The following is a 23,604-nucleotide window of genomic DNA, read 5'->3' as shown; positions in this document are numbered from 1 at the left end:
CCCCCCTCTCTCATCAGACCAGGTTCCCTGCCCTGTGAGAAGTCCAAGGACCTCCCACCTCCTTCCAGGTCTAGTAAGGTGAACATTCAAACAGCCTAGGCTCCCACAAAGCCAGTATGTGCTGGAGTTACAAGTAGTTGAAGCTGCCAGATATGGATATGGAGAATGGAACTTGTCCAGTGCTCTTAACTGCTGAGCCATCTCTTTAGCTAGCCTTCAGATCTCTTACTGAGAATATTCTTCCCTTTAAAAATAAAAACTGTCTCTGACCTCTTCACTCAACAAGTAATATTTAACAACTACTACATGAAAGAACTCAAGGTACCAGCTGTCTTGAAGGTCTCTGTGCTCTATTGAGGGTGATGACATCTGTTCATAAAGCTAAAAACAAAACAACCCCCACACACACACCTCAAGAAGCAATGTTATGTAATGGTCTGACCTGTCCCTTTAAGAGACAAGCCCCGCCCACCACAGAGCAGGCAGATCTTCCTTTTGCTTCTAGCCTGAGCTCTCTCCCAAAGAGGTAGGTAGCTGCTGCTGTGGCTCCTCTCCTCTCTGTCCCCCTTCTCTCTCTCTTTGCTCTTCCCCCATATCTCCTTCTCCCCTTTTTCCTTTCCCCTCCATAACCCACTAAATAAATACTCTCTCTGCATGGCGTGCCTATCCAACTTGGTCTCTCACCCACCACGTGGTTCCCTGCCTGACTCTTACCTGCTGGGGCTGTGGCTCCTAGTGTGACTGGCTGTCCCACCCAGGTCTTTCACCCACCATGCGGCTCCTAGGATGTGCTGGCCTTCCTGGCCCGCAGGCCACTTGGGGGCTCCCTGCCTGGGGCTGCTGCTGCTACTTGGGGACCTGCAGCATTTTACTTAAACCATAACAATGTACACAATGACATTCCAGTGACTTTCCTTGTTCTTTGTTTATTTTGTTTTTTGAGAAAGGGTTTCTCTGTGTAACAACCTTGGCTCTCCAGGAACTAGCTCTTGTAAACCAGTCTGGCCTGGAACTCACAGAGATCTGCCTGCCTCTGCCTCCCAAGTACTGGGATTAAAGGCATGCACCACAATTGCCTGGCTCCTTGTGCTTGATCTTAATAATAACCAAAAAGTTGAGGGAAATACAGGCAAAGCATACAATATATATTAGCAGATTCTGAGATTTGGAATAGAAGATACTAGAAAACTGATTTGACTCCATAGTGGGTAACTTTAAATACACGATGATGATGCAGTATTGAGGATTAAAGCCAGGGCTTTGTGGTGCACATGCTAGGAAAGACCCTACTGCTAAACTACATTCTCAATCCTAAATAATATTCTCTATTCAACAAAAAGAAGCCAAGGCTATTTTATTAAGCTTAGTATGATAAAATTATACCAAAACCAAATTCTTCACTCTGTGACAACTGCAATCCTTACTGTCCTGCCATTCCTGCTCAGGATACAAAGGGCAGATTAATTTACAAGCTTGTGTAATTAAATAGTTTCTTAGTCTTAAGCTTCCTGTAATCTACGGAAACTATTTCAATACTACTTCTTTAAAAGGTTTCCTTTTAAACTGTAGGCTTTGTTAAAAGCTTAGTTAAGTACTATGACAGATAAGAGTTTTCTACCAAATTCAGACACAGCACCTAAAGATGGAGGAAGGCCATGGATGATGTAACTGTTAGATGGAGTGGCAAACTCCTGTGATCCTACACTGACTTTAGAAAGCATCCCTTGAGGTTGACAGATACACTATTAAGGATATAGGAAGCAACTCCCAAAGATGCATGTTTTGATGCAATGGTGGTGTGTTCCAGATTAATTAATACAAATTATATTCTCCCATTTTTCCATTTTTATACCAGACAGTTTTGGGGTTCTTGCTGTTGCTGGTTTTGGTTTTGTTTACGCTCAGTTTCATAAGCGACGGGGTCAGAATGCCACTATGCCCAGTACATATACTTCTTTTTATTTAACCTCATCACCTACCAACCCCCAAATCTGTTTATCATTAAGTAGCATCCAAGAGACACGCCTAACAATATCTACACAGGAATGTGACTCTGGGATCATGGAACTAACAGTCTTCTGCCCTTATCCCCGTCATCCCTTCTCATATAATCAATTCTCCTTGATTCTTCCATGTCTCTTAAGACACCAACTCAATCTAGCTCCCAAAGAAATTAACACATTAACTCTAAAATCAGATTTCTTTTGAAAGCCTTGAAATTAGGAACACTGGAGTAAGGTGTACGGGATGGGATAACACAATGGTTAAGACTCCTATCTAGGACTGAGGGTATTTTTTTGGTTTGGTTTTTTTTTTTTTTTTTCCGAGACAGGGTTTCTCTTTGTAGCCCTGGTTGTTCTGAACTCACTTTGTAACTCAGAGAACTGCCTGCCTCTGCCTCCTAAGTGCTGGGATTTAATTAAGGCTTGTGCCACCACTACCCAGCATTAAAGGGTTTATTTATTTATTTAATGTATATTAGTACTCTATCTGTGTGTATGCCTTTATGCGAGAAGAGGGCATCAGATCCCACTACAGATGGTTGTGAGCCAACATGTAGTTGTTAGGAATTGAACTCAGGACGTTGGTAAGAGCAGTCTCTTAACCACTGATCCATCTCTCCAGTCTCTTTTCTTTGTTTGGGAAAGTTTAGACAGGGTATCATGTAACTCAAGTTGGCCTCAAACTTGCTAATAGGCAAGGAAGCCTTGAACTCCTGATTCTCCGATGTGCTGGGATTGCAGGTGTGTGCTACCATGCCCAGCTTCTTTCTTACTTTTCCAAGAAGAAAATCTTACAGACTTGATGGGAAAGTTGAGGGTTTACAAACCATTTGTAAGAAAAATATGCTTCAAAATCTAGAAGCTGTTATTGAAATAAATGTAGATGAGCCTAATTACTGTCTAGCCAAAGTCAAGATTGATTTATGTAAGCTTGTAATGTGTCTGGACAAATATTGTTAAATACTGGCTCTTTAAGAAAAAAAACCCTACTTAACACAGCTATTCAGAAGTTCCTGGTTTTCTGACTTCACAAAGTCCTAGTTCAGGCCCCTGCTTTGTTACGTCTTCTCAGGGAAACTTTAACTTTCTTAACCAGTTATGCAGAAGTGGTGTTGTGTAATCAAGTGGACTAGATAGGGAGAAACTCTATCTCATAAAACATTAGATATTAAGAATCAATTACAGAATGACATTTTTTCATTCGCTAATGAGATTACTCATTCAATCAGGAATTACCCACTAGTTTTTATAACTTTAAGCACTGGTGGAAAGTCATGTATCTCAGTTCTACTGTCCTTCACACAAGTCCTGTTTTGGACATTCTTTTCACAGACTTGAGCAACCTATTCCTGTGATCCTTCAGCACCTCAACCAGGTCCTTAGCTAACACAGTTATCTTCACCATCTGTGGCAGTTGAATGTAACTGGTCCCCATGATCCTATGCTCAGGATACAGCCCAGTGTCCCAGTTGCCTTCCAGTTGCCTGCAAGATGGAGGACTCTCAACTCCAGGTCTACTTCTGCCTGCAGGCTGCCATGCTCCCCACCATGATGATAATGGATTGAACCTCTGAAACTGTAAGTAAGCCACCCTCGATGACGCATTTTTCTTAATAAGAGTTGCTAAAACACCATTATCACCACAAATCAGACTGAGCGCTTACTATATTGGTGCTGTTTTCAGTGCTTTTCTTGTGTTAGCTCATCCTTACAATAGCCATTTAAAGTACTTATTAATGCTCCCCATTCCAGATTAAAAAAAAAAAAAAGCTGGTTTAAGTGCTGTAGCCAATACACAAAAACTACTTCATAAGTAATCTGGCTCCAGAGTCTTTACTCCTTACATAACCCACTAAAATTATTCAAGAAGGATATCTGGATGTTTTTTGTTTTGTTTTTAGACAGGGTATCATATGTAGATGTGACTGTCCTGAAACTCACTATGTAGACCATGCTGGTCTCACAGAGATCTGGTTGCTTCTTCTTCTCGTTGCTGGGATTCAAGGTGTATGCCACTATAACCAGCAGGATATTTGGCATAAGAAGGGTATTTTAAAATGAAAGATACATCTGTCAAGGCATATGGGGGAATCATTTAAATCAAAAAGGCTGTCTGAAGATGCATGCATTTAAGCAATGAAATATGTTGTGCAACTGTATGTACCTTGAATCGCAGGATACAGTGAGCTGAGCACTGCTTCTACATGCATTCTCAAAAGGTACTTTTAGAACATGCTAGGCCTCAGAGATCACCAGCACACAGCCTGTAAACTTTATGAGAATGTACACACAATGAGCCAATTATTTATGTGGGCTTTGCTAATAATGAATCAGAGCATGTCATGGAAGAAAAAAAAATCACTTTTGTATCACTGGGAAATCTTATGAAATACATACATCCTCTCAGAAGAAAGCCTGTCTCTGTCATTGACATGTTTACCCCATCATCATTCAGTAGCCGTTGGTGAGAGCGTTCCTCCCAAATTACTGAAACTTCATAGATTTTGGAAAGCAATTTTAAAAAAAGAAAATGAATTGAAAACACTGGTAACATCTTACCTTCTATTCCCAATCTAATCTTCTTAAGACCCCTCTCCTTCAAAACTGATTTGGCCACATCTCTGTTTTCAATGTACTTGAAAAATCTATATAATTTTGTGCTATAAATAACTGGAATAAAAAAGACAAAAATATTTCACATTAGCATCAAAGTCTTAAGAAATTAACTTCAATTTACCTGGATCATCAAAGGGACCTGACATCCCTAAAAGCCCAAATAATGGATGCACTAATGCCAAAGGAAGACTAGCCGACATGACAGGACAATATTCAGTACAGTTAATGTAGAAGCAGATGTCTACTTAAGTGGAAACAAGAAAAGCTTTGATAACCAATCAGGTAAACCAATCCATAGGAAGGATCTCTTTCTCCAAGACACACATCCACTTATTGGAATGGGATCTGTCCCAATTTTCAGTAAGACAACCAAAAGATACTGATCACACACTATTATCAAGCAGGCAAAGTAAAAATCTTTACTAAGATACCTACATGGCCTAGTCTGGATGTGGGGAAACTGCCTTGTCAAAGAGTACTACTACACATCTTACATTTCACGAATTGAACAACTATTAATAACTTCCCCAAAGGCAAAGCCCCTCCCCACAAACTGTTTTCCATCCAGGCAAAGAGCCCCATTTAATACTGAGGTTAAATGGCAGATTCGAGCATGTTCTGCCTAGGTTAGTCTGTTTAGAGCAAACTGGCTTTGCAAAGGGCAGACAGTCCACTGACAACATGTTGAGTCTTCCAAATGTGCTGGGAACTTCAGGGAGTTAGACTGATGGGCCTTCCTCGCCTCCTCTCTCTCAGGTGGAGTTATCGCCCTTAAAAGGTGAACTGCAGGTTTTGTCAAAAAAAGAAAAACACACTCACAAACCAAACATGCTGGTTTAAGAGCCAATAAAGGAAAATATGTATACAAATTTTACCCATGGCATTCATCTGTACTGGTTGTACTAAAGCTTTGAGACTACTGGTATTTTAAGATTTTTCTTTTCTTTTTTGACCATTCAAAAAGGATAGAGTCACACTTAGAAAATCTATCTGGCTGAAAAAGCTAACTGTATGCTCCTCAAATGCATCTTTTTTAGGATTTAACAGCTTGAGACAAAATGATTCATATTTAGACAAGCTAAGTAAAAGAAAGTTTTGTTCTCTTTAAGCTATGATGCTCAAGATAAAAAAAAAAAAGAAAACAAAAACAAGAACAAAAAATAAAATAAAATAAAAATGAGCTGGGCGGTGGTGGCGCACACCTTTAATCCCAGAACTCAGGAGGCAGAGGCAGGTGGATCTCTGAGTTAGAGGCCAGGCTGGTCTACAAATGAGTTCCAGAACTAGCAGGCCTGTTACACAGAGAAACCCTGTCTTAAAAAACCAAACCAAACAAGCAAACGAATAAATGAATAAGAAATATCAACAGTGAAACAGGAAAAGCTGGTCTGGCTCTAATTCCACAAAGCCACTACAATGTCACTTCTGTCCTTTAATTGTCTTTACACTTAGAATTGAACCTACTGAAAGCTAAAATGATAAACTCTGTTTTAACAACAGAAAATAATTTATCATGCTCATTCTGAGTTTTGGAACATTTTTATTTTCCCTGCTTTGTTCAACTTTTTATTCTACGTAACTGAGAAAAGACATTGTCAGAAAAGTCAAGGACTGAGGAAACAGCAACAAAGACATCTACTTTATCTTTACAAAAGACTCACTGTTAACACTAGGTGTGGATATGATCAAAATACACTGTATGAGACTCGTAAGGAGTTAAAAGTACTCTAAAGAGAACCACAACATTCATAAGTCCATCATGTAAGAGAAAATCTGTCTGCAAAGTGCTACAGCAGCTGTCTGAGGAAAAGTTATCGTTTAGAGTCTGCTTAGTTTTCAAAAATAAAAAGGCTCATAAAATGGAAAAATGAGAAATTAGAGTTTTCATACTTTCTATATTCCTACAGCTTTTACTTAAACTCAGTGCAGTCTAACCTTCCAAGGTTAACAGGCTAGGACATAAAACAAGCTGTTAGCTCACCCACGACACTGTTTAAAAATGCTGATATTGGCCGGGCGGTGGTGGCGCACGCCTTTAATCCCAGCACTCTGGAGGCAGAGGCAGGCGGATCTCTGTGAGTTCGAGACCAGCCTGGTCTACAAGAGCTAGTTCCAGGACAGGAACCAAAAGCTACAGAGAAACCCTGTCTTGAAAAATCAAAAAAAAAAAAAAATGCTGATATTGGGTTCATAAATACAACATAAAAGATTTTCTCTAACAAAAGCAAACAAAAAAATTCTAACCACAAAGTCTGGAAGTAAAAAAAGAACCCAATGCTGTTCAAGATGGGCTAGTCTGATCAGCAACAACTGGAGACCTAGGGTTTGTTCAAGAAAGCTTTTGCAAGGGCTACTATCAGGAACACAAATGATTTTAAAAAGAAATCTTGGAAACTAAAGTTACCTCCAGTCAACAAAATGCGAATCAGTTTCTGTGCATGACAGGCAGGGGTGGGCACACTTTTTCTCCACAGGCCCAAACAGTGAATACTTGGGCTTTGTGAGCCATGCAATCTTTGTTGCAGCTATACAATTCTGCCATGATAGCACCAAAGCAGCCATAGGCAATACAAAAACTTTATTGATAAAACAGGCAATGGGCTAAATTTAACCAAGAGCTAGTTAGCTGGTTTCTGATATACAAGAAGAGTCTGATAAACTCTTTACCTGTCCTTTGATTACTATTAAAAGATAGAGGTAATCTATATGATGAATCAGGAAAGAGAAGCACGCCAAAATACTTACTTTGTGAATACTCCTCTCCCATCTGTGGTGGATACTCCTCATCCCAATCAACCACATCATCATCTGTAAGCACCACTATATGGCACTCTCGTTCCCCACTCTGGGCACTTGCTACCATGAGAGGGAGGATCATTTCTTCCAGATAAAATTCAAATTGTCTACGAGCACCATCATTTGATAACTCATGCATAAGGGCACCTGAAATGAAACCCACACAAATATCTTGACTTTTTTTTTTTGATGCCTGATAAATGCAGAAGCAAAGAAGCAGAGTAAGTCAGCATCTACTTTAGAATTTTACAGATTGATATGCTGGTAATTCTTCAGCCATCATACTGTACCAAAAGAGTTCATATACAAAGTCAGAGACAAAAATGGGCAACAGTCAAGTGTGATAGATGACAGATGTGACAGATGAAGGACCAGGGAGCAAGTGGGAGAATGACAGACAGAAAAGCAAAGAAGGATGTCTTAAGAGTCAGAGAAAGCATTAAGAGAGGTGCTCAGGTAATTTTAGTAGTGAAACCTAATGACAGAGTTACCATTAAATTACTATTGTTCAAAATCTTCTAGTCGGCTCAATATTACAAAAAAAAGAATATACTAAGAGTACAAATGATGGGGGCTGGATAGATGGCTCAGAGGTGAGGAGCACTAGTTGCTGGCTGCTCCTCCAGAGGTCCTGAGTTCAATTCCCACCAACCACATGGTGGCTCACAACCATCTGGAATAAGATCAGGTGCATACATGCAGAAAGAACACTGTACACGTAATAAATATAGATTTTTTAAAGACTGTTTGCATTACCTTACCGAATAAACATGTAACAGAGACGCAGCTCCTGTAAGTGATTTACACGTAAAAAAAAAGTACAAATGGTGTGTACAAACGGGGCTGTGAGGAAGCTAAACATAAATACAAGTGTACAAAATTAGTAACTTTCCTGTTTAAAATTTTTTTATTGTATTTTATGTTTATGAGTATTTGCCTGCATGTGCATGTATATGTGCACTGTGTGCATGCCTGGTGCCCACAGAGATCAGAAGGTGGTGCTGGTTCCCCTGGGACTGGAATTACAGATTTGTGAGCTACCATGTACATGCGGGATCTGAACCTGGGTTCTCCGCAAGAGGAACAAGTGCTCTTAATTGCTGAGCCATCTTTCCAGCCCCAATATGATATGATCTCTTAACAGTTTCTTCACATTTATTTCCTTTGGAGACAGGGTGTTTCGGGTAGTTCAAGGTGGCCTCAAATCCACTACAAAACTGGAGATGACTCTTGACTTCTGATTCTCCTGTCTCCTCTTTTTGGTGCTGGGATTGCATTTCTGTTCTTGGGCTTTTGTACTTTCTATTTTTTGCTATTTTTTTTCTTCTCTTAAATGCATCCTCATTTAATTCCTAACAACTCTGCCAAGTACCAGTTTCCAATTAAGGAGTCGAAATATTCAGCAAACTTTTTTTTTTTTTTTTTTTTTTTTGGTTTTTGGAGACAGGATTTTTCTCTGTAGCTTTGGAGCCTGTCTTGGAACTAGCTTTTGTAGACTAGAATGGCCTTGAACTCATATAGACCCCCCTGTCTCTGCCTCCCAAATGCTGGGATTAAAGGCGTGAGCTCACCACCACCGCTCAGCTAAGAAAAAATATTTTTGTATTCTTTTACATTTTTTGTAGGGTCACTTTTAATCTTTCAAAATTTTTTCTTAATAAGGTCTTTGAAAATATGTAAAATTTTGGTAATACATAGTAATTTACAAATAAAATTGTAAGTTATAAGTCTAGAAAGCCTTACTACACCTATTTTACATAAAGATTCTTATTTTGAATTCCATAACAAATCTTTAATAGGTCTTTAATAGTGATGATAATGAATAAGGAATGATTGCAGATAGAGTAATGTCATCACTTGATGGATGAAGGCAGGAGAACCAGGAGTTTAAGGCCATCCTCACATACATATTGACATATTGAATTTGAACATAAACACACCACACCCCCCCCACACACGTGTGCGCACAGTGGTTATCAGCAAACTATGTCTGAAGGACAGGAGAACTAAAAATTCCAACTATGTGTGTATGTGCTGTAGGAATGCAATCTTTGGTTTCTAATGCCAAGTATACCTTGTTAGAATTATTTTACTCTCCCATAGTGCTCAAGATACTATCTTACATAGAGATAAAAAAAATTTAAAAAGACAAATTTTTAGATGATATATCTGCCATCTCTGTAAAGTCACACTTTAGGAAAAGTCAAGGTTACTAAGTTAGAAAATATTAATAACAAATGATAGAGGAAATAGTCAAAGAGAAAATCTGAGTTCATTAAAAAATTATTACAGTTGAAAAAATATTAGAAAGGGCTGGAGAGATGGCTCAGTGGTTAAGAGCATTGCCTGCTCTTCCAAAGGTCCTGAGTTCAAATACCAGCAACCACATGGTGGCTCACAACCATCTGTAATGGGGTCTGGTGCCCTCTTCTGGCCATCAGGCATACACACAGACAAAATATTGTATATATAATGAATAAATAAATATAAAAAAAGAAAAAATACTAGAAAATAAAAGAGCTATCTAGATCTCTGTAGAGTTCAATAAATAATTTTTATAATACCAGGACACGTTATAATTGAACTAAACAAACATTTGAAGCCTACTTAAGCAAGACATGCAGGCTTCACGACACTGTTAAACACAAACTTCACACTTACTGAGATCTCTACATTTAATTGTACTGTATTCAAAAGAGATACATAGGTAATCGCATGCTTCTCTCAGCTCAGGAATAGATATACCATCAGGACAGCGGATGATTCCTGTCTTATAGTAATCCTGGAGAGAAAAACATTAGGAAAACTGTATCAGAGCACAAGTTAGTCCAAGCTCATTATCAAGGCTAGGTTGGTAGCATTTTCAAAGATAGTAGTAGTGCCCTAATATTTTAAATTATGGAATAAAGTTAGGTGGGAAATATGGCCTCTGTAATATTTGTATAAAAATCCCTTAAAACAAAAATACTTCAAAAAAAGAAAAACAGGCCAGGTGGCACATGCCTTTAATCCCGCAGAGGCAGGCGGTATCTTGAGTTCAAGGCCATCCTGGTCTACAGAGCAGAGCAAGTTCCAGGACAGCCAAGGCTATACAGAGAAACCCTGTTCTTAAAAAAACAAACAAAAGACAAAAACAAAAGAAAGAAAGAAAGAAAGAAAGAAAGAAAGAAAGAAAGAAAGAAAGAAAGAAAGAAAAGAAAGACAGAGCATAAAAACAACAAAAACAAGCAACTGTAACAAGAACAAAGAAAGAATCAGTAAGATGATGTTTAGATGTTTGTAAATTTCCATAGTGCTAGTTTGGGACAATAAATTATGATTCAAGAAATCATAACTGACTTACTAAAGTAAGAGAATTAAGAGAAATAATACAACTTCAGAAACACTATAACTTGACACCTGAAAAGGACTGCACAAAGGGCTCAGACTCATATCTTATCTTCCCAAGGCCATAAATTCACTTGCCTACATTATTTTATCCTTATGTACTAACACAAATATGAATTAAAGTACATGTAAAGGAAAATAATAACCTATCTATCTGCAAGAAGAGATCTAAATACTTACTGAGGATGGATCTTATGCCCAAGTTATTCACACATACAGGAAATACACACTCACCAAAATAGCTCGAAACACAGTAGAACCAATTCCTTCTGCCACCTCATACTCTCCCTTTTCATTGGGACGTGTGAAATTATGTTCTCGGCCGGACCCAAACATCCTATAATATTAAGTAATTAAGATGCACATTAGTAGGATACTTAAAAAGGGAAAATCAGTATCACATATATAAAAATAAAATATTTAAACATGTTATATAATTATCTTAATAATAAGAAATTTACTTTGGCAAATGTTATAAAAAGAGCATAAAAGGTCTCTTATAGGAATAGTAGTATTACCTTTAACAATGATAAAATCAACAGCTAAAGATGTCGCCAAGTGGTAGGGCACCTGCCTTACATGCATAAGGACTTGGGTTCTATCTTCAGCACACACACAAAATACTATCCTCTTATGTAGGTACAGCAGCTCACACTTGCAACCTCATTAGAAGGCTGAGGCAGGAACACTGTCGCTACACACGGAATTCTAGGCCACCCTGAAACTCTACAGCAAGAACCTGATCATTGCCCCATCCTCCACCCCCGCCAGATAGTAATAAAAATAAGAAAAACAATCATTCTAGAAAAAGGACGGTTTCTTTCTCTTTTTGGGTTTTTTGAGACAGGCTTTCTCTGTAGCTTTGGAACCTGTCCTAGAACTAGCTCTTGTAGCTCATGCTGGCCTCGAACTCAGAGATCCACCTGCCTCTGCCTGGGATTAAAGGTGTGCACCACCACCACCAGGCTGAGAAAGGATGATTTCTATTCTGGGGGATTTATGATGAAAATACTGCTTATCATAAAGTTGTAGATATTAACAGAACATACAGCAAGTTAAACCGGAAAGAAATAGGATGATAGATGGAAGTTTGGGCTATTTCTCAAATTCCAAATGTAAGGAGTTCTACTCAAAATTCTTAGACTTGCAGCCTAGAATTTAAAAATAAGCAATTAAGTGCCAAGGTAAGAACAAAGAATGAGCCGGGCAAGCTGGCACATGCCTTTAATCCGAGCACTCTGATCTCTCTGAATTCAAAGGCCAACCCTCTCTATACAGTGAGTTCCAGATCAGCTAGAGCTACAAAGTAAGACCCTATCTCAAAACAAACAAACAAACCGACCAACCGAGAACAAAAGATGAAGAATAAAAAGTTCAATTAATTGGCTGGGCATGATGGCACATGCCTTTAGTCCTAGCACTTGAGAGGCAAACAGGTGAATCTCTGAGTTCAAGGCTAGCCTGGTCTCCATTGAGTTTTCCAGGTCAGCTAGGGTTACACAGAGAAACCCTGTCTCAAAAAAGCGAAAGGGGAAAAGAAAACCCAGAAAAGTATAATTAAATGAGTAAAAAGCTCTTAGCCTTTATTTTAACATAAGTAAAAAACTAGAATTTTGTTTTCCAAAATACTATTGTTGGATCTTTCCTAGCAACTACTGAGAAAAAGACTAGTTGCTTTTAAAACATTATTTTGCAATGAAACACTTCAAACAGTACTGAGAAAGAAAAACATTTAAATCATTAATTAAAAATAGTTGAGCCTCTGAAATTAACGATACCACTATTTCTAGAGTAAACAGTATTATTTCAAGTATTTTACCCAGAGGTTTAATTTAAATGGTTTATTCTTTTGTCTTAATACAGAAATCCATGAAAAACAAAGATGTTTTATTTTAACATTTCCAAAAAGAATGCCAAGTGTTTTCCAGTTCCTATGAATATTAATTTTCATCCCCAAAGATATGCTTTAGTCAACCGCCTGAACAGAAACTTCCACTGACTGAAAATTCTCAAGAATCAAATGTCATGCAATTTCCCCTCAAATGCTTGAACTTCTTACAAAAAGGAATGCTATTCTTTTCAGATTAATGTGAACACCCCCCCCAAAAATCTTTAAAACAGCTAAAGCAGATCAAATACTTACTTTATTGTTTCAATTTTATGTAAAATATAAAGTAGAACAATGTCAAGACATTATCCCAACAGCTTCGCTATCATCTACTGATGATACTAAAGCTACAGATTCGTGAAAATGCACATTCAAGTCCAAGGTCATTTAGAGAAATTTAGTTACTCAAACTGTATGCAATATCTCAAGACCTGCGTTTATTCTGTACTCTCTTTCCTTCTATATCTCTCCTCTCTAGAACCCCTACAGCTATCACAAAAAAAAGAAAAGCTTCAAGTTTCTGCCTCATGTAAATGTCTATTTCATTTATGTCCTCCATTTTAGTTATAGACAAAAATAGTGCTCTTACACTGAAGTATCTGACCCTTATTTTAGGCATGTAGAAAAATCGATTCCACAGTCTAAACTCCTGACATGGTAGTTCCCACACTGGAGACTTGTACCTCTACTCAATTACACCCTATCTATTTTCAAAGACATACATCCACCCTGTCTTAAGTATCTACAACAAACTGACAATTCAAATTTACTTCACAGCTAATCAAACTGTTTTCCTTTAAGCAAAGCTGATGGGTATCTTTCTATATCTAGTAACAGGTTTTAGGAACTTATTTTGGAAACATATCAATGCTAATCTAACCAAAATTCATCTAGTTAGACTCTATCAGATCAATTTGTAGAGATCCTTTAGTGTTCTCACTTTAATAACAAGTATATTTGCTACTGGTACTGGTACTACAAAAGATCATTAGGAATAAAACCAAGTTCAAGCTTTGCTCTACCTACATTCTATTTGAAATAACTTAGACAAATAATTTAACTTCCAGAATACAGCTCTTTCATCTATAAAATAGAAATGCTCTATCCTTCTATACAGCAGAAAGTTTACTGAAAAACTTTATAATAACCACAAAAGGATTCTATGAGAAGTGCTTTAGAATCAGTGATAGAATGCACAGCAATGAAACAAACCTGCCCAGCATCGTGTTTGGCTGCGCAGTGAAAATGGCCGGGTCCACGACAAATCTGGTGTTGTCCACTATCAGTGTCACTCGCTCAGATGTCCTCACGCTCCGCGCGCCTTCTTTTGCGTTCTCATACACAAACACCATCTCCCCGGTAGTCTTACAGCTACCATCTGAGCTCGACTGACTGCTGTTTCTGCTGCTGCTCCCAGCACTGCTCATGGAGCCATTCGGGGACGCTCTTTGAGGACGAGGACTGCTTGGACGAGATGAACTATGATCTTTTTCTCGTTCTGAAACAAAAATGTTAAGGTCATACAAATTTTCTTTAAAAAGATTCAAGAACTGTATCTTCTAAAATGTCTGATATAGACAAGTTCTCTTAAATTGCTGCATTTCTGTTTTTCTATTTCAAATACATTTTAAACAAAACCAAGAATAACTAATTAATTACAATTTTTTTTTTTTTTGATTTTTCGAGATAGGGTTTCTCTGTAGCTTTTGGTTCCTGTCCTGGAACTAGCTCTTGTAGACCAGGCTGGCCTCGAACTCACAGAGATCCGCCTGCCTCTGCCTCCCGAGTGCTGGGATTAAAGGTGTGCGCCACCACTGCCACCACCAGCACAAAATTGTTTTTTAAGATATTTTAGCTAACTGATGTTGATCCAGCCAAATACCAGTTAAGGTAAATCTTTTATTATTATCCCACTAAAAATATGTGAAAATTAAAATATTCTTACAATTCAAATAAATACACATGAAAAACTAACAAGATTTACAAGAATTAAAATTATTTGTAAGAATAAAAATGGTTGGGCGGTGGTGGCGCATGCCTTTAATCCCAGCACTCAGAAGGCAGAGGCAGGCGGATCTCTGTAAGGTCTAGGCCAGCCTGGTTGGTCTACAAGAGCTAGTTCCAAGAAGACAGGCTCTAAAGCTACAGAGAAACCCTGTCTCGGAAAACAAAACAAAACAAAAAGAATAAAAATGAAAGATTAATAAGAATTTGAGAGTTGCTGTTCTTGTTTTCTTTTGGTTTTTGTTGTTGAGACAGAGTATTGCTATATTGATACATAGCCCAGGCTGGTCTCAAACTCATGATCTTCTTGCCTCATCTTTCAAAGTATTAAGATTACAAATGCCCCATATATAGCCTGAGAACAATTTAGAAACAGCCATAATTACTAAAAACAGTTAACATTTTTCAGAATGTGAAATATAAACTCCAGAAACACATTTTATTGATAATATCACGCTGAAGTCAGCAATTTTTCTCATAAAAAGAAGATCTGAAAAAGAAAAAATTCAGCAGGGGGAATAAGAAGTAAACAAACAAACAGCAACGAAAACCTTTAATGATTACCAAATAAAGTGAGTTTAGCAACTAATGGTATACTACTTTCTTTCTGCTTGTTTTAGACAGGATCTCATATAGACCAGGCTAGCGTCAAATTCACAGAGTAGCTGAGGATGACCTTGCTCCTCCCCTAGTTCTACAGTTACAGGTCTATACCACTCTCCTCAGCTGATACATTTTCTCCCCAGCCAAACTTTTGCAGAATGAAGCAATAATACAAACTTTTTAGACTTATAATTACTGTCAATTTTCATAGGCAGAAAATATTGTTAAATGTTCCAATATCCTATAAAAGGGAAATAAAAACCAAGATTTTATGGTAAGTTTTATTTAAAGGCTAGATCACTACATTTTAAAGGTGACCTAAAAATGTACCTCTGTCTCATCAGTTTTTGGCAAATTCCTTCATGACTCAGGCTACTTAGAACACTCTGTACAGCATGCTGATTATATAATTAGCTTTGCTATAGCTCCAGAGCTATTCTGACACCCCCTCCTTTAATTCCTGCATCCCCAAAGCAAAATTTACCCAGGTGATAAAATAATTATATTCTGTTGTTCTTTCTCAGACACTGAACGGAAGAGACCAATACTTCTGATTGTATCTGGCTTATAATATTAGCCTGTCTTCAAGGACCTACTTAAATACTGTCAACTTCTCTACCTAATAAAGCCTCACTTAAATGATTCTGATTTACAACAGATTATCAGAAACTACCAAATTTAGTAGTTGGGAGAGGGGCTTGCTGGGGATTAAAAGGGCCTTGCACACACTAAACTAGAACTCTACCATCAAGCTATACACACACACATATACATTGTAATATATATATGCATATACATACATACATATCCCCAGCCTAAATATGCCCTCACATACACAGCTGATGGAGATTGAGACCAGAAACAAGTGTATGCTAAGCAACAATGATCACAGAAACTATGCCCCAGCCCTAAATCAAAGTTTGTTATTTATACCTTCCCTAGGGGGAAATTTTTAAAATCAACAATTTTATACTGCTTAGGCATGTTACTTCAGAATGGTACTTTGTAGTCATACAGTGTGTTGTCCTGAGCTAATAATAATGTTCATACGAGTAAGAAGGAAGGAAAATAACCCCAAGTTATTAAGAAAGTAAACACACTTCTCTTTCTTCTATTTTTATTATTAAATTTGGAAGTTTGTCAAAAATCAAAATAAAGTCAAAACCCCACAATGGTTATTCTTTTACTTTATTTGTTGGCATGAGTAGCCAGCAAACCCTAGCAATAATTTACCTTCCTACTATTTTGTTTTGAGACAGGGTTTCTCTGTAGCTCTGGAGCCTGTCTTGGAACTCCCTTGTAGACCAGGCTGGCCTTAAACTCAGAGAGATCTGCCTGCCTCTGCCTCCCAAATGCTGGGATTAAAGGGACCTTACTACTATTTTATAATAAGCCACTGCTTTGTGTATACATTTTTATCTAATGAGATATATATTAACTTAAAATTTTCTTTTAAAAGTTTGTATCACAGCTTCAAAGGCTTTTCATGTTACTTTTGTAAGATTGCTCCCAAACTGAAAAGTCACCTTTATGTTTGATTTAATAAACTATCTTTTCAATAAGAATAAAAAATCAGCTAAAATATAAATAACTGAATTATAGCAAAGAAGTGAACCTTGCTCAAGCGTTATGCACAACTGAAAATCAACCCAACTGTAAAAAGGCAGATGACGAGAACTGGTGGGGTAAGATGATCTTACGTACCAACATGGTGCTGTCGTGTTGGTGAAGTCACATTTCGAATACAAGGAGTAAGCTGAGACTCGGCTCGCTCATGAGATGAATCTCGTGATCTGTCATTTGACCTTCGTCTATCTCTCGACCGCTCGTGTCCTCCACTAGCACCATGCAGGCTCATTTTAGTGTGGTCGACTCCTCCCTTAGCAACACGTGAGGCAGTGCTGATAGGTTAGAAAAGAAAATTAACATAAAAGCCAAAAGAAAAAAGAGCAGAAAGCCCTTTCAATAAAAACATGATAAACATATGACTGACATTTTAAGTACAAAAATCAAATGTTGTTTTTTGATTCTGAAATCTGATTTACTAATGTGAACCTTAGGTTTGACAAATTCTGGAGTAATGTGTTTATAAAAACCGTAATCAAATTCAAAGTTTTATAGATAAGAACATTTAAAACCCAAAAAAGGTTAACTGACTTGTTTTGTACAGACAGAATCCTGCTATAGAGATCCAGCCTCTCCTACCACCCAGTACTGGTATCATAAGAATTTGCTACCTAACCTACTATGTATGGCATGAACTGACTTCTAAAAGTAGGCTTAATAACATGAAATATTCAGGTATTTAAATTTCTTTGTAAGGGAATCTTAGAAGGAGAGCACCACATTCTAAAACACTAATAAAAAAAAATCAGGTTTGGGCAAAATAACTGTTCTTATCAAGCAAGTCTCCAAGCAAACAAGATGAACTCATTTTTTTAGAACTTCAAATTTATTAAAATTTTAATTTTTAAAAAGTACTTTACTTTCTGACTGTAGAAAGTCAGAGATTTAAAAATGTTTACATGTTACATAGACTAAATTTTACTGAGAAGTAACTGAGATCATCATCATTTAGCTAAAATAGTCTAGTAAGAGAATTCACTCAGTGTCATTAAATATATACACTACAGGCATAATAACGTGTTAAATGACAATTTAGCTAAGATCCAGTATTAACATCTGTTCTTACTGTTTAAATGCCATAAAATGAAGCTCTTTAGACCTTACCTGTGTAGTAAATAATACATTGAGAAATGTAAACAAGCCATGTTATCCAACTTCCAAATGTAAAATAGTACATCACAAATATTTTATAACTACTAAATGAGTGACGGGCACATGCTTTAGAATCTCAAAATAAGAAGGCACTGCTAAAGTTAGGGGGCTGACAAGACGGTTTGGTTTACTGACTAAGGGCACTCACTTGCTGCCAAGCCTGACAACTGAGTTTGAACTCAGGAACCTACAAGGTGGAAGGAGAGAATCATGCCCCACAAGCTGTTCTCTCACCTTCGCATGTGAGCCCCACAAAAATACTACATAAATAAGTAGATAAATGTAATTTTAAAACTTTAGATTAGAGTTAGTCACTAATTCCTAAAAATATGTAAAATTTTAATAATTAAATGCAAACAAAAAATAAAAATTAACAATAAAAATACAATGCAGGTATAGCAAAGGCAATGGTAGCAATCACAGTCAGACTCAAGATCATTTAGAAATATAGCATTTGGAAATGTTTATATGACAGTCACAGTTTAAGAAATAGTATAACATTTTAGAAGTAGAAGGAACTCTTGATTTTACAGTAATAAAAGAGTTAGACCCAAACTTTCCTCTAATAGTTACATATTATTTTGAGTTATATAATATTCTGGAAACAGGCCCCTATAGGTTCTAAGATTCTATCCACTTTCTACAGTTGGTATTAGGAATAAACCAACAGAAAGGGTAGCAAAGCACTGGTCATAATGCACCTCTTAAGCAAGTTGTTAGTTGTTTAGTTACAACAGATGAGGACAGCAAAGTTCAAACTTCCAAGTTTGCTTAGTCATACAACACTAGCCAAGGTGGGAGTAATACTGTAAGCTGAGTCTTGATTCATGTTAATGTTCCCTCTACATCACAATGTTTTCTTTTTACCAAAACCACACTGGTTAAAGTGTAATCTCACAATTAATTCCAAAGGCAGATTTAAATCCTTTAGTGACTCAAGGTCACCTTTTGTTAGTTTATTAACTATACTGCTCCTCTAGGGTTTGTGTGTGTGTGTGTGTGTGTGTGTGTGTGGTTTGTTTCACTAAGGAAATCAGTCAGCACCCTGCTATAACAGAGATTGCCGGCAGAGAAGATAAGGCAGACTTAGTTACTCCTAGGGATATAAAATCAGTCTGTTAGCATTTGCAACCATGTTTCTCACAATTAAGAAGAAAAAAACTTTCCATTCTCATGTTCCTTCTAGAAAAAAAAGGGGAACAGTTATATTCTTAGAACATAACCGTTTTCTTCAAATAGAACCAAGAAATTCTGCTACTGGAACAGGAATTTCAGAATTCCTGGCTGACTTCTGAAGTAGAAAAAAAGGAGTCTATATTAATAGAAGGATCACATATGGGGGTGGTGAAGCCCCCAAAACCTCTATTATTCTCACTGCTAAGTTTTAATCATTTTGTACTACATCTAGTAACTTCATAGACTGTCCAATCACAACTAAGGCTAAGCAAATACAGGCTAAATATTCAGTTGAATAAGGGCCAAGCAGACTAATTAATTAAAACGGTCTTTTTACAAGACATCATTTTTAGCTTAAAAAATTAGACACTGCTAAATATTCTACTGAAATACTGCCTTAATTTCTAAACTCCTTAGATTTTAAGTAAATGCAAAAGGTGTCATCACATTTTTTATATGTCAAATAGCATGCACCTTGAATCAGCCTTCAGAAATCGGGTGTTACAGAAGACAAATTATGTTCTCCTCTATTTGATTAAATAATATTAAATCACTAAAACACTCTGAAGACAAAGCATTATATGCAGATAAACAACGAGGACAAGCAAGCTCACAGTGACAGCTCTGCTCTGGGCTGCATTTAAAAGAATGTGCTCTGTGTCACCTGAGACAGGTGAGAAAGAAAGTAGCTGATTCCAAGTACCTGCCTCTAGCAGTAGCAAGACTGCAGTTATTACCCTGTTCAACCAGCTACACAGAAGAGTGTAAAAAGCAAGATAAGCAGAGCTCGTGTATGGTGTGGGTCAAATTCAATATGACCTCCCGGATGGAATCCCCAAATGAAGAAAAGTGAATAGAGAAATTGTGGAATAAACAACATCCGGATTTCTCCCAAATTTGATGAAAATTACAAAGTCACAGATATGCATAATAAATTGCTTCGGTGGTTTGGAAAATGAACCCCAAAGGAAAGGCACTACTAGGAGACAGTTTTGTTGGAGTAGGTGAGGCCTTATTGGAGGGAAGATGCCACTGTGGGAGTGGGCTCTGAGGTCTCATATATGCTCAAGCCATGCCCACAATACAGTTCACTACCTGTTGTCTGTGGATCAAGATACAGAACTCGCAGCTCCTCCTCCATTACCATGACTGCCTGCATACCACCATGCTTCTGGCCATGATGATAATGGACTAAACCTCTGAAACTGTAAGCACCACAATTAAATGCTTTTCTTAGTAAGAGTTGCTGTGGTCATGGTGTCTACTACAGCAAAAGAAACCCTAACTACAACAAGTTGCCTATACACTTTAAAGAAAAATGCAACACCAAATAATAGGTTCTCGGTGGTCTAGAACAAAACTATCTTTCTAAAACAAATTTAAGACAAAAAAGAAAATTGATCATGAGTCTATCCAAAAGGTAAAAGGAAACAATTCCAGTAGAAGAAAAAATAATGCCAGATAATAATATGTATCTACACAAGGAATGAGGAACCCTGAAAAGAGTAACTAACTGCAAGGGGAAAGTATTGTTTTTCTTACTGTCTTGTTCTTCTTAAAAAATTAGCTTAAGCCGGGCGGTGGTGGCGCATGCCTTTAATCCCAGCACTCGGGAGGTAGAGACAGGCGGATCTCTGTGAGTTCGAGGCAAGCCTGGTCTACAAGAGCTAATGCCAGGACAGGCTCCAAAACCACAGAGAAACCCTGTCTCAAAAAAACAAAAAAAAAAATTAGCTTAAACAATAACTGCAACAATATTACACGAGTGCAATAAAACAAAATTTGGAATTGGAGAGACCAGCACACTCTTGAGGCTTTATACTACATAAGAAGTGACACAGTGCTGGGAGGTGTATTAAAGATAGTGTACTGGAAGAGCTAAAGTAACCAATCATTCAAGACAGAATTTTAGTTAAAATGTTAAAAACTGAAATAAAATGAACATACACACACACAATTGTTTGGGGCTATAACAATGGCTCAGTGGGTAACAGTATTTTGCTGTTTAAGCATGAGGACCTAAATTTAGATCCCCAGCATCCATGTAGTAAAAGGCAAACACAGCAGTGTGTCTGCAACTTCAGGGATGGGAGGAGGGGTAGTTCTCAAAGCTCTCTGGCCAATCGGGTTCAGCGCCAAGATCTTATTTCAAAAAACAAGGCAGAGAGTGATAGGAAGATGGCCAACATTAATCTCGAGCCTCTACATGCCTGTGTGTGCAAACACACACAAAATTCACACAAATATACACACCAGTTGATCCAAAAGACAAGAAAAAGTCAGGAAGATGGGGAAAAAATGGAACAAATGGAAGATAATGATAATATATAAGATAAGACTTATATACGAATTATCTAGGCCACTTAAATGCAAACAATCTACACCATAAGAGATTATTTGATGAGATATAAAAACCAAACCCACCTACAAGAAACACATTAAATATGAAGGTACAGAGAGATTAAATATAAAAGGATGAAGAAACACACGAGGCTATCATCAGTACAATGACAGACAATGGTGGTCATTGTAATAGCAATGCAGAGCTCAAAGACTAAGTTCTTTCATAAGAAAAGGGGATAAATTCATTAAGAACACATAACTCAAATGTTTTTTCTGCCTCAAATTATATAAATCAAAAACTGGTGAAATGAGAATAGATAGCCTCACAATTACTAGCGATTATAACACCGTTATATTATTTTTATATTTATTTACTTGATTACTTATGTATTATGGTCTGTTGCATCCCCGGCACCCGGCTGCCCGCATGGCTAGCTTATGCCAAGAAATAATTACACGGAAACTGTATTCTTTCAAACACTGCCTGGCCCGGCTAGTTCCAGTTTCTTATTGGCTAGCTCTTTCATATTGTTCTAACCCATTTCTAATATTCTGTATAGCCCACGAGCTGGCTTACCAGGGAGGATCTTAACCTGCGTCTGTCTGGAGCGGGAGAATCATGGCGACTCACTCACTCAGCTTCTTTTTCCCAGCATTCTCCTCTGTCTACTCCGCCTACCTAATTTTCTGTCCTATGAGGGCCGAGGCAGTTTCTTTATTATTAACCAATGAAATCAACAGATAAGATACAAGACCCACCTCCATCAATGGTCATAAGAATTAAACTCAGAGACTCATGTATAAGTTCACATCTAACCTGTACTCTCAGGTCTACTGAAATACTTAGAAGAGGAAGCAGACACAAATCCATTAATGTGATTTTAATAACACTATCAACTGATTTGACCTATCTTATAGAACACGTTATAGAATAATAGCAGGAAAGTCATACTTTTTATGTGCACGTAAACATTTACAATAACAAACCATATTCTAGGCAATAAATCAAATCTCAATAAACTTAAAAGAACTTAATCATACAAAGTATTTCCTGACTACAACAGATTAAATTAAAACTGAAAAAATTAAGAAAATAAAGATTCAGAAATTAAATAAGCATTTTTATTTAAAAAGGAGTGAAAAGAGAAATTTTAAAATTCCAAACACAAAGAAACTAAAACTCACCCATCATGTCAAAAATCTGTGCTATGGCCTGATACCATACTAGTAGGGGCCAAACTTAACACTGACTCTTGTAGCAGAAAGAACAGTCTAAGAAAATGACCTTCGTTTATATCTCAAGAAATAGAAAAATTGGATCCAAAGAAAAGTAGAACAAACTAACAGAGCAGAGTGAAACAGTAAAGTTAGAAAAGAGAGGAACAAGCAGGAAAACCAAAGGAAGCAAAGCTTAGAGGATCCTAGTCACTTAGGAAAAAGACCGAGAAAGCAGGCACAAACGGCTACAGTCAGCAATGGTGTGTTCAAAGTCGACTGAAATTCAAACAACAGCTAGTAGTAGTAGTAGTAGTAATAATAGTAGTAGTAGTAATAATAATAATGTTAATGATGATGGTAACAGTAATAACAGTCATTCCAAAAAATTACAAGCCTACCACAGTTCACTCAAGAATGCAGATTTGCTGAATGGCTTCATATAGATTAGAAAAATTGGATTTAAAATTTAAAACATTCCTTCAAAAAACCCCTCCAGTTCCAGATGAACATTTCAAACAGAAATAATACCAACCCTATGCAACTCTCGCATAAAACTGAAAAGACAGAATTTCCCAACTCATTCTATGAGGTCAGCATTATTCCAGTAAAATCAAAAAGACTCTCAAGAAAACTAACTATAAAGCTGGGCGGTGGTGGCGCACGCCTTTAATCCCAGCACTTGAGAGGCAGAGGCAGGCGGATCTCTGCGAGTTTGAAACCAACCTGGTCTACAAGAGCTAGTTCCAGGACAGGCTCCAAAACCACAGAGAAACCCTGTCTCAAAAAACCAAA

General features: G+C 37.4%; 1 protein-coding gene across 6 annotated transcripts in view; it reads right to left on the bottom strand.

Annotated features, from left to right (window-relative positions):
* Positions 1-23,604, bottom strand: part of Btbd10 (BTB domain containing 10) — a 60,937-nt gene that overhangs the window by 3,315 nt on the left and 34,018 nt on the right. For 5 of the 6 annotated variants that reach the window (XM_050120471.1, XM_050120474.1, XM_050120472.1 and 2 more), the window contains 6 exons: positions 17,002-17,198; positions 13,903-14,188; positions 11,037-11,139; positions 10,077-10,197; positions 7,365-7,562; positions 4,563-4,673 (listed from right to left, as the gene is read on the bottom strand). In XM_050120471.1, the coding sequence (XP_049976428.1) occupies positions 4,563-4,673; positions 7,365-7,562; positions 10,077-10,197; positions 11,037-11,139; positions 13,903-14,188; positions 17,002-17,198 (1,016 nt within the window). Of the gene's footprint in view, positions 1-4,562; positions 4,674-7,364; positions 7,563-10,076; positions 10,198-11,036; positions 11,140-13,902; positions 14,189-17,001; positions 17,199-22,171; positions 22,360-23,604 lie in introns of those variants that run through there. The other variant, XM_050120476.1, reaches the window with a different exon arrangement.

This window comes from Alexandromys fortis, unplaced genomic scaffold, assembly GCF_014885135.2.
Source record: "Alexandromys fortis isolate MF-2015 unplaced genomic scaffold, M_Fortis_MF-2015_v1.1 scaffold_191, whole genome shotgun sequence".
Classification (NCBI taxonomy): Eukaryota; Metazoa; Chordata; class Mammalia; order Rodentia; family Cricetidae; genus Alexandromys; species Alexandromys fortis.
The sequence above is the reverse complement of the archived record's forward strand: the minus strand, read 5'-3'. Positions and strand labels throughout refer to the sequence as shown.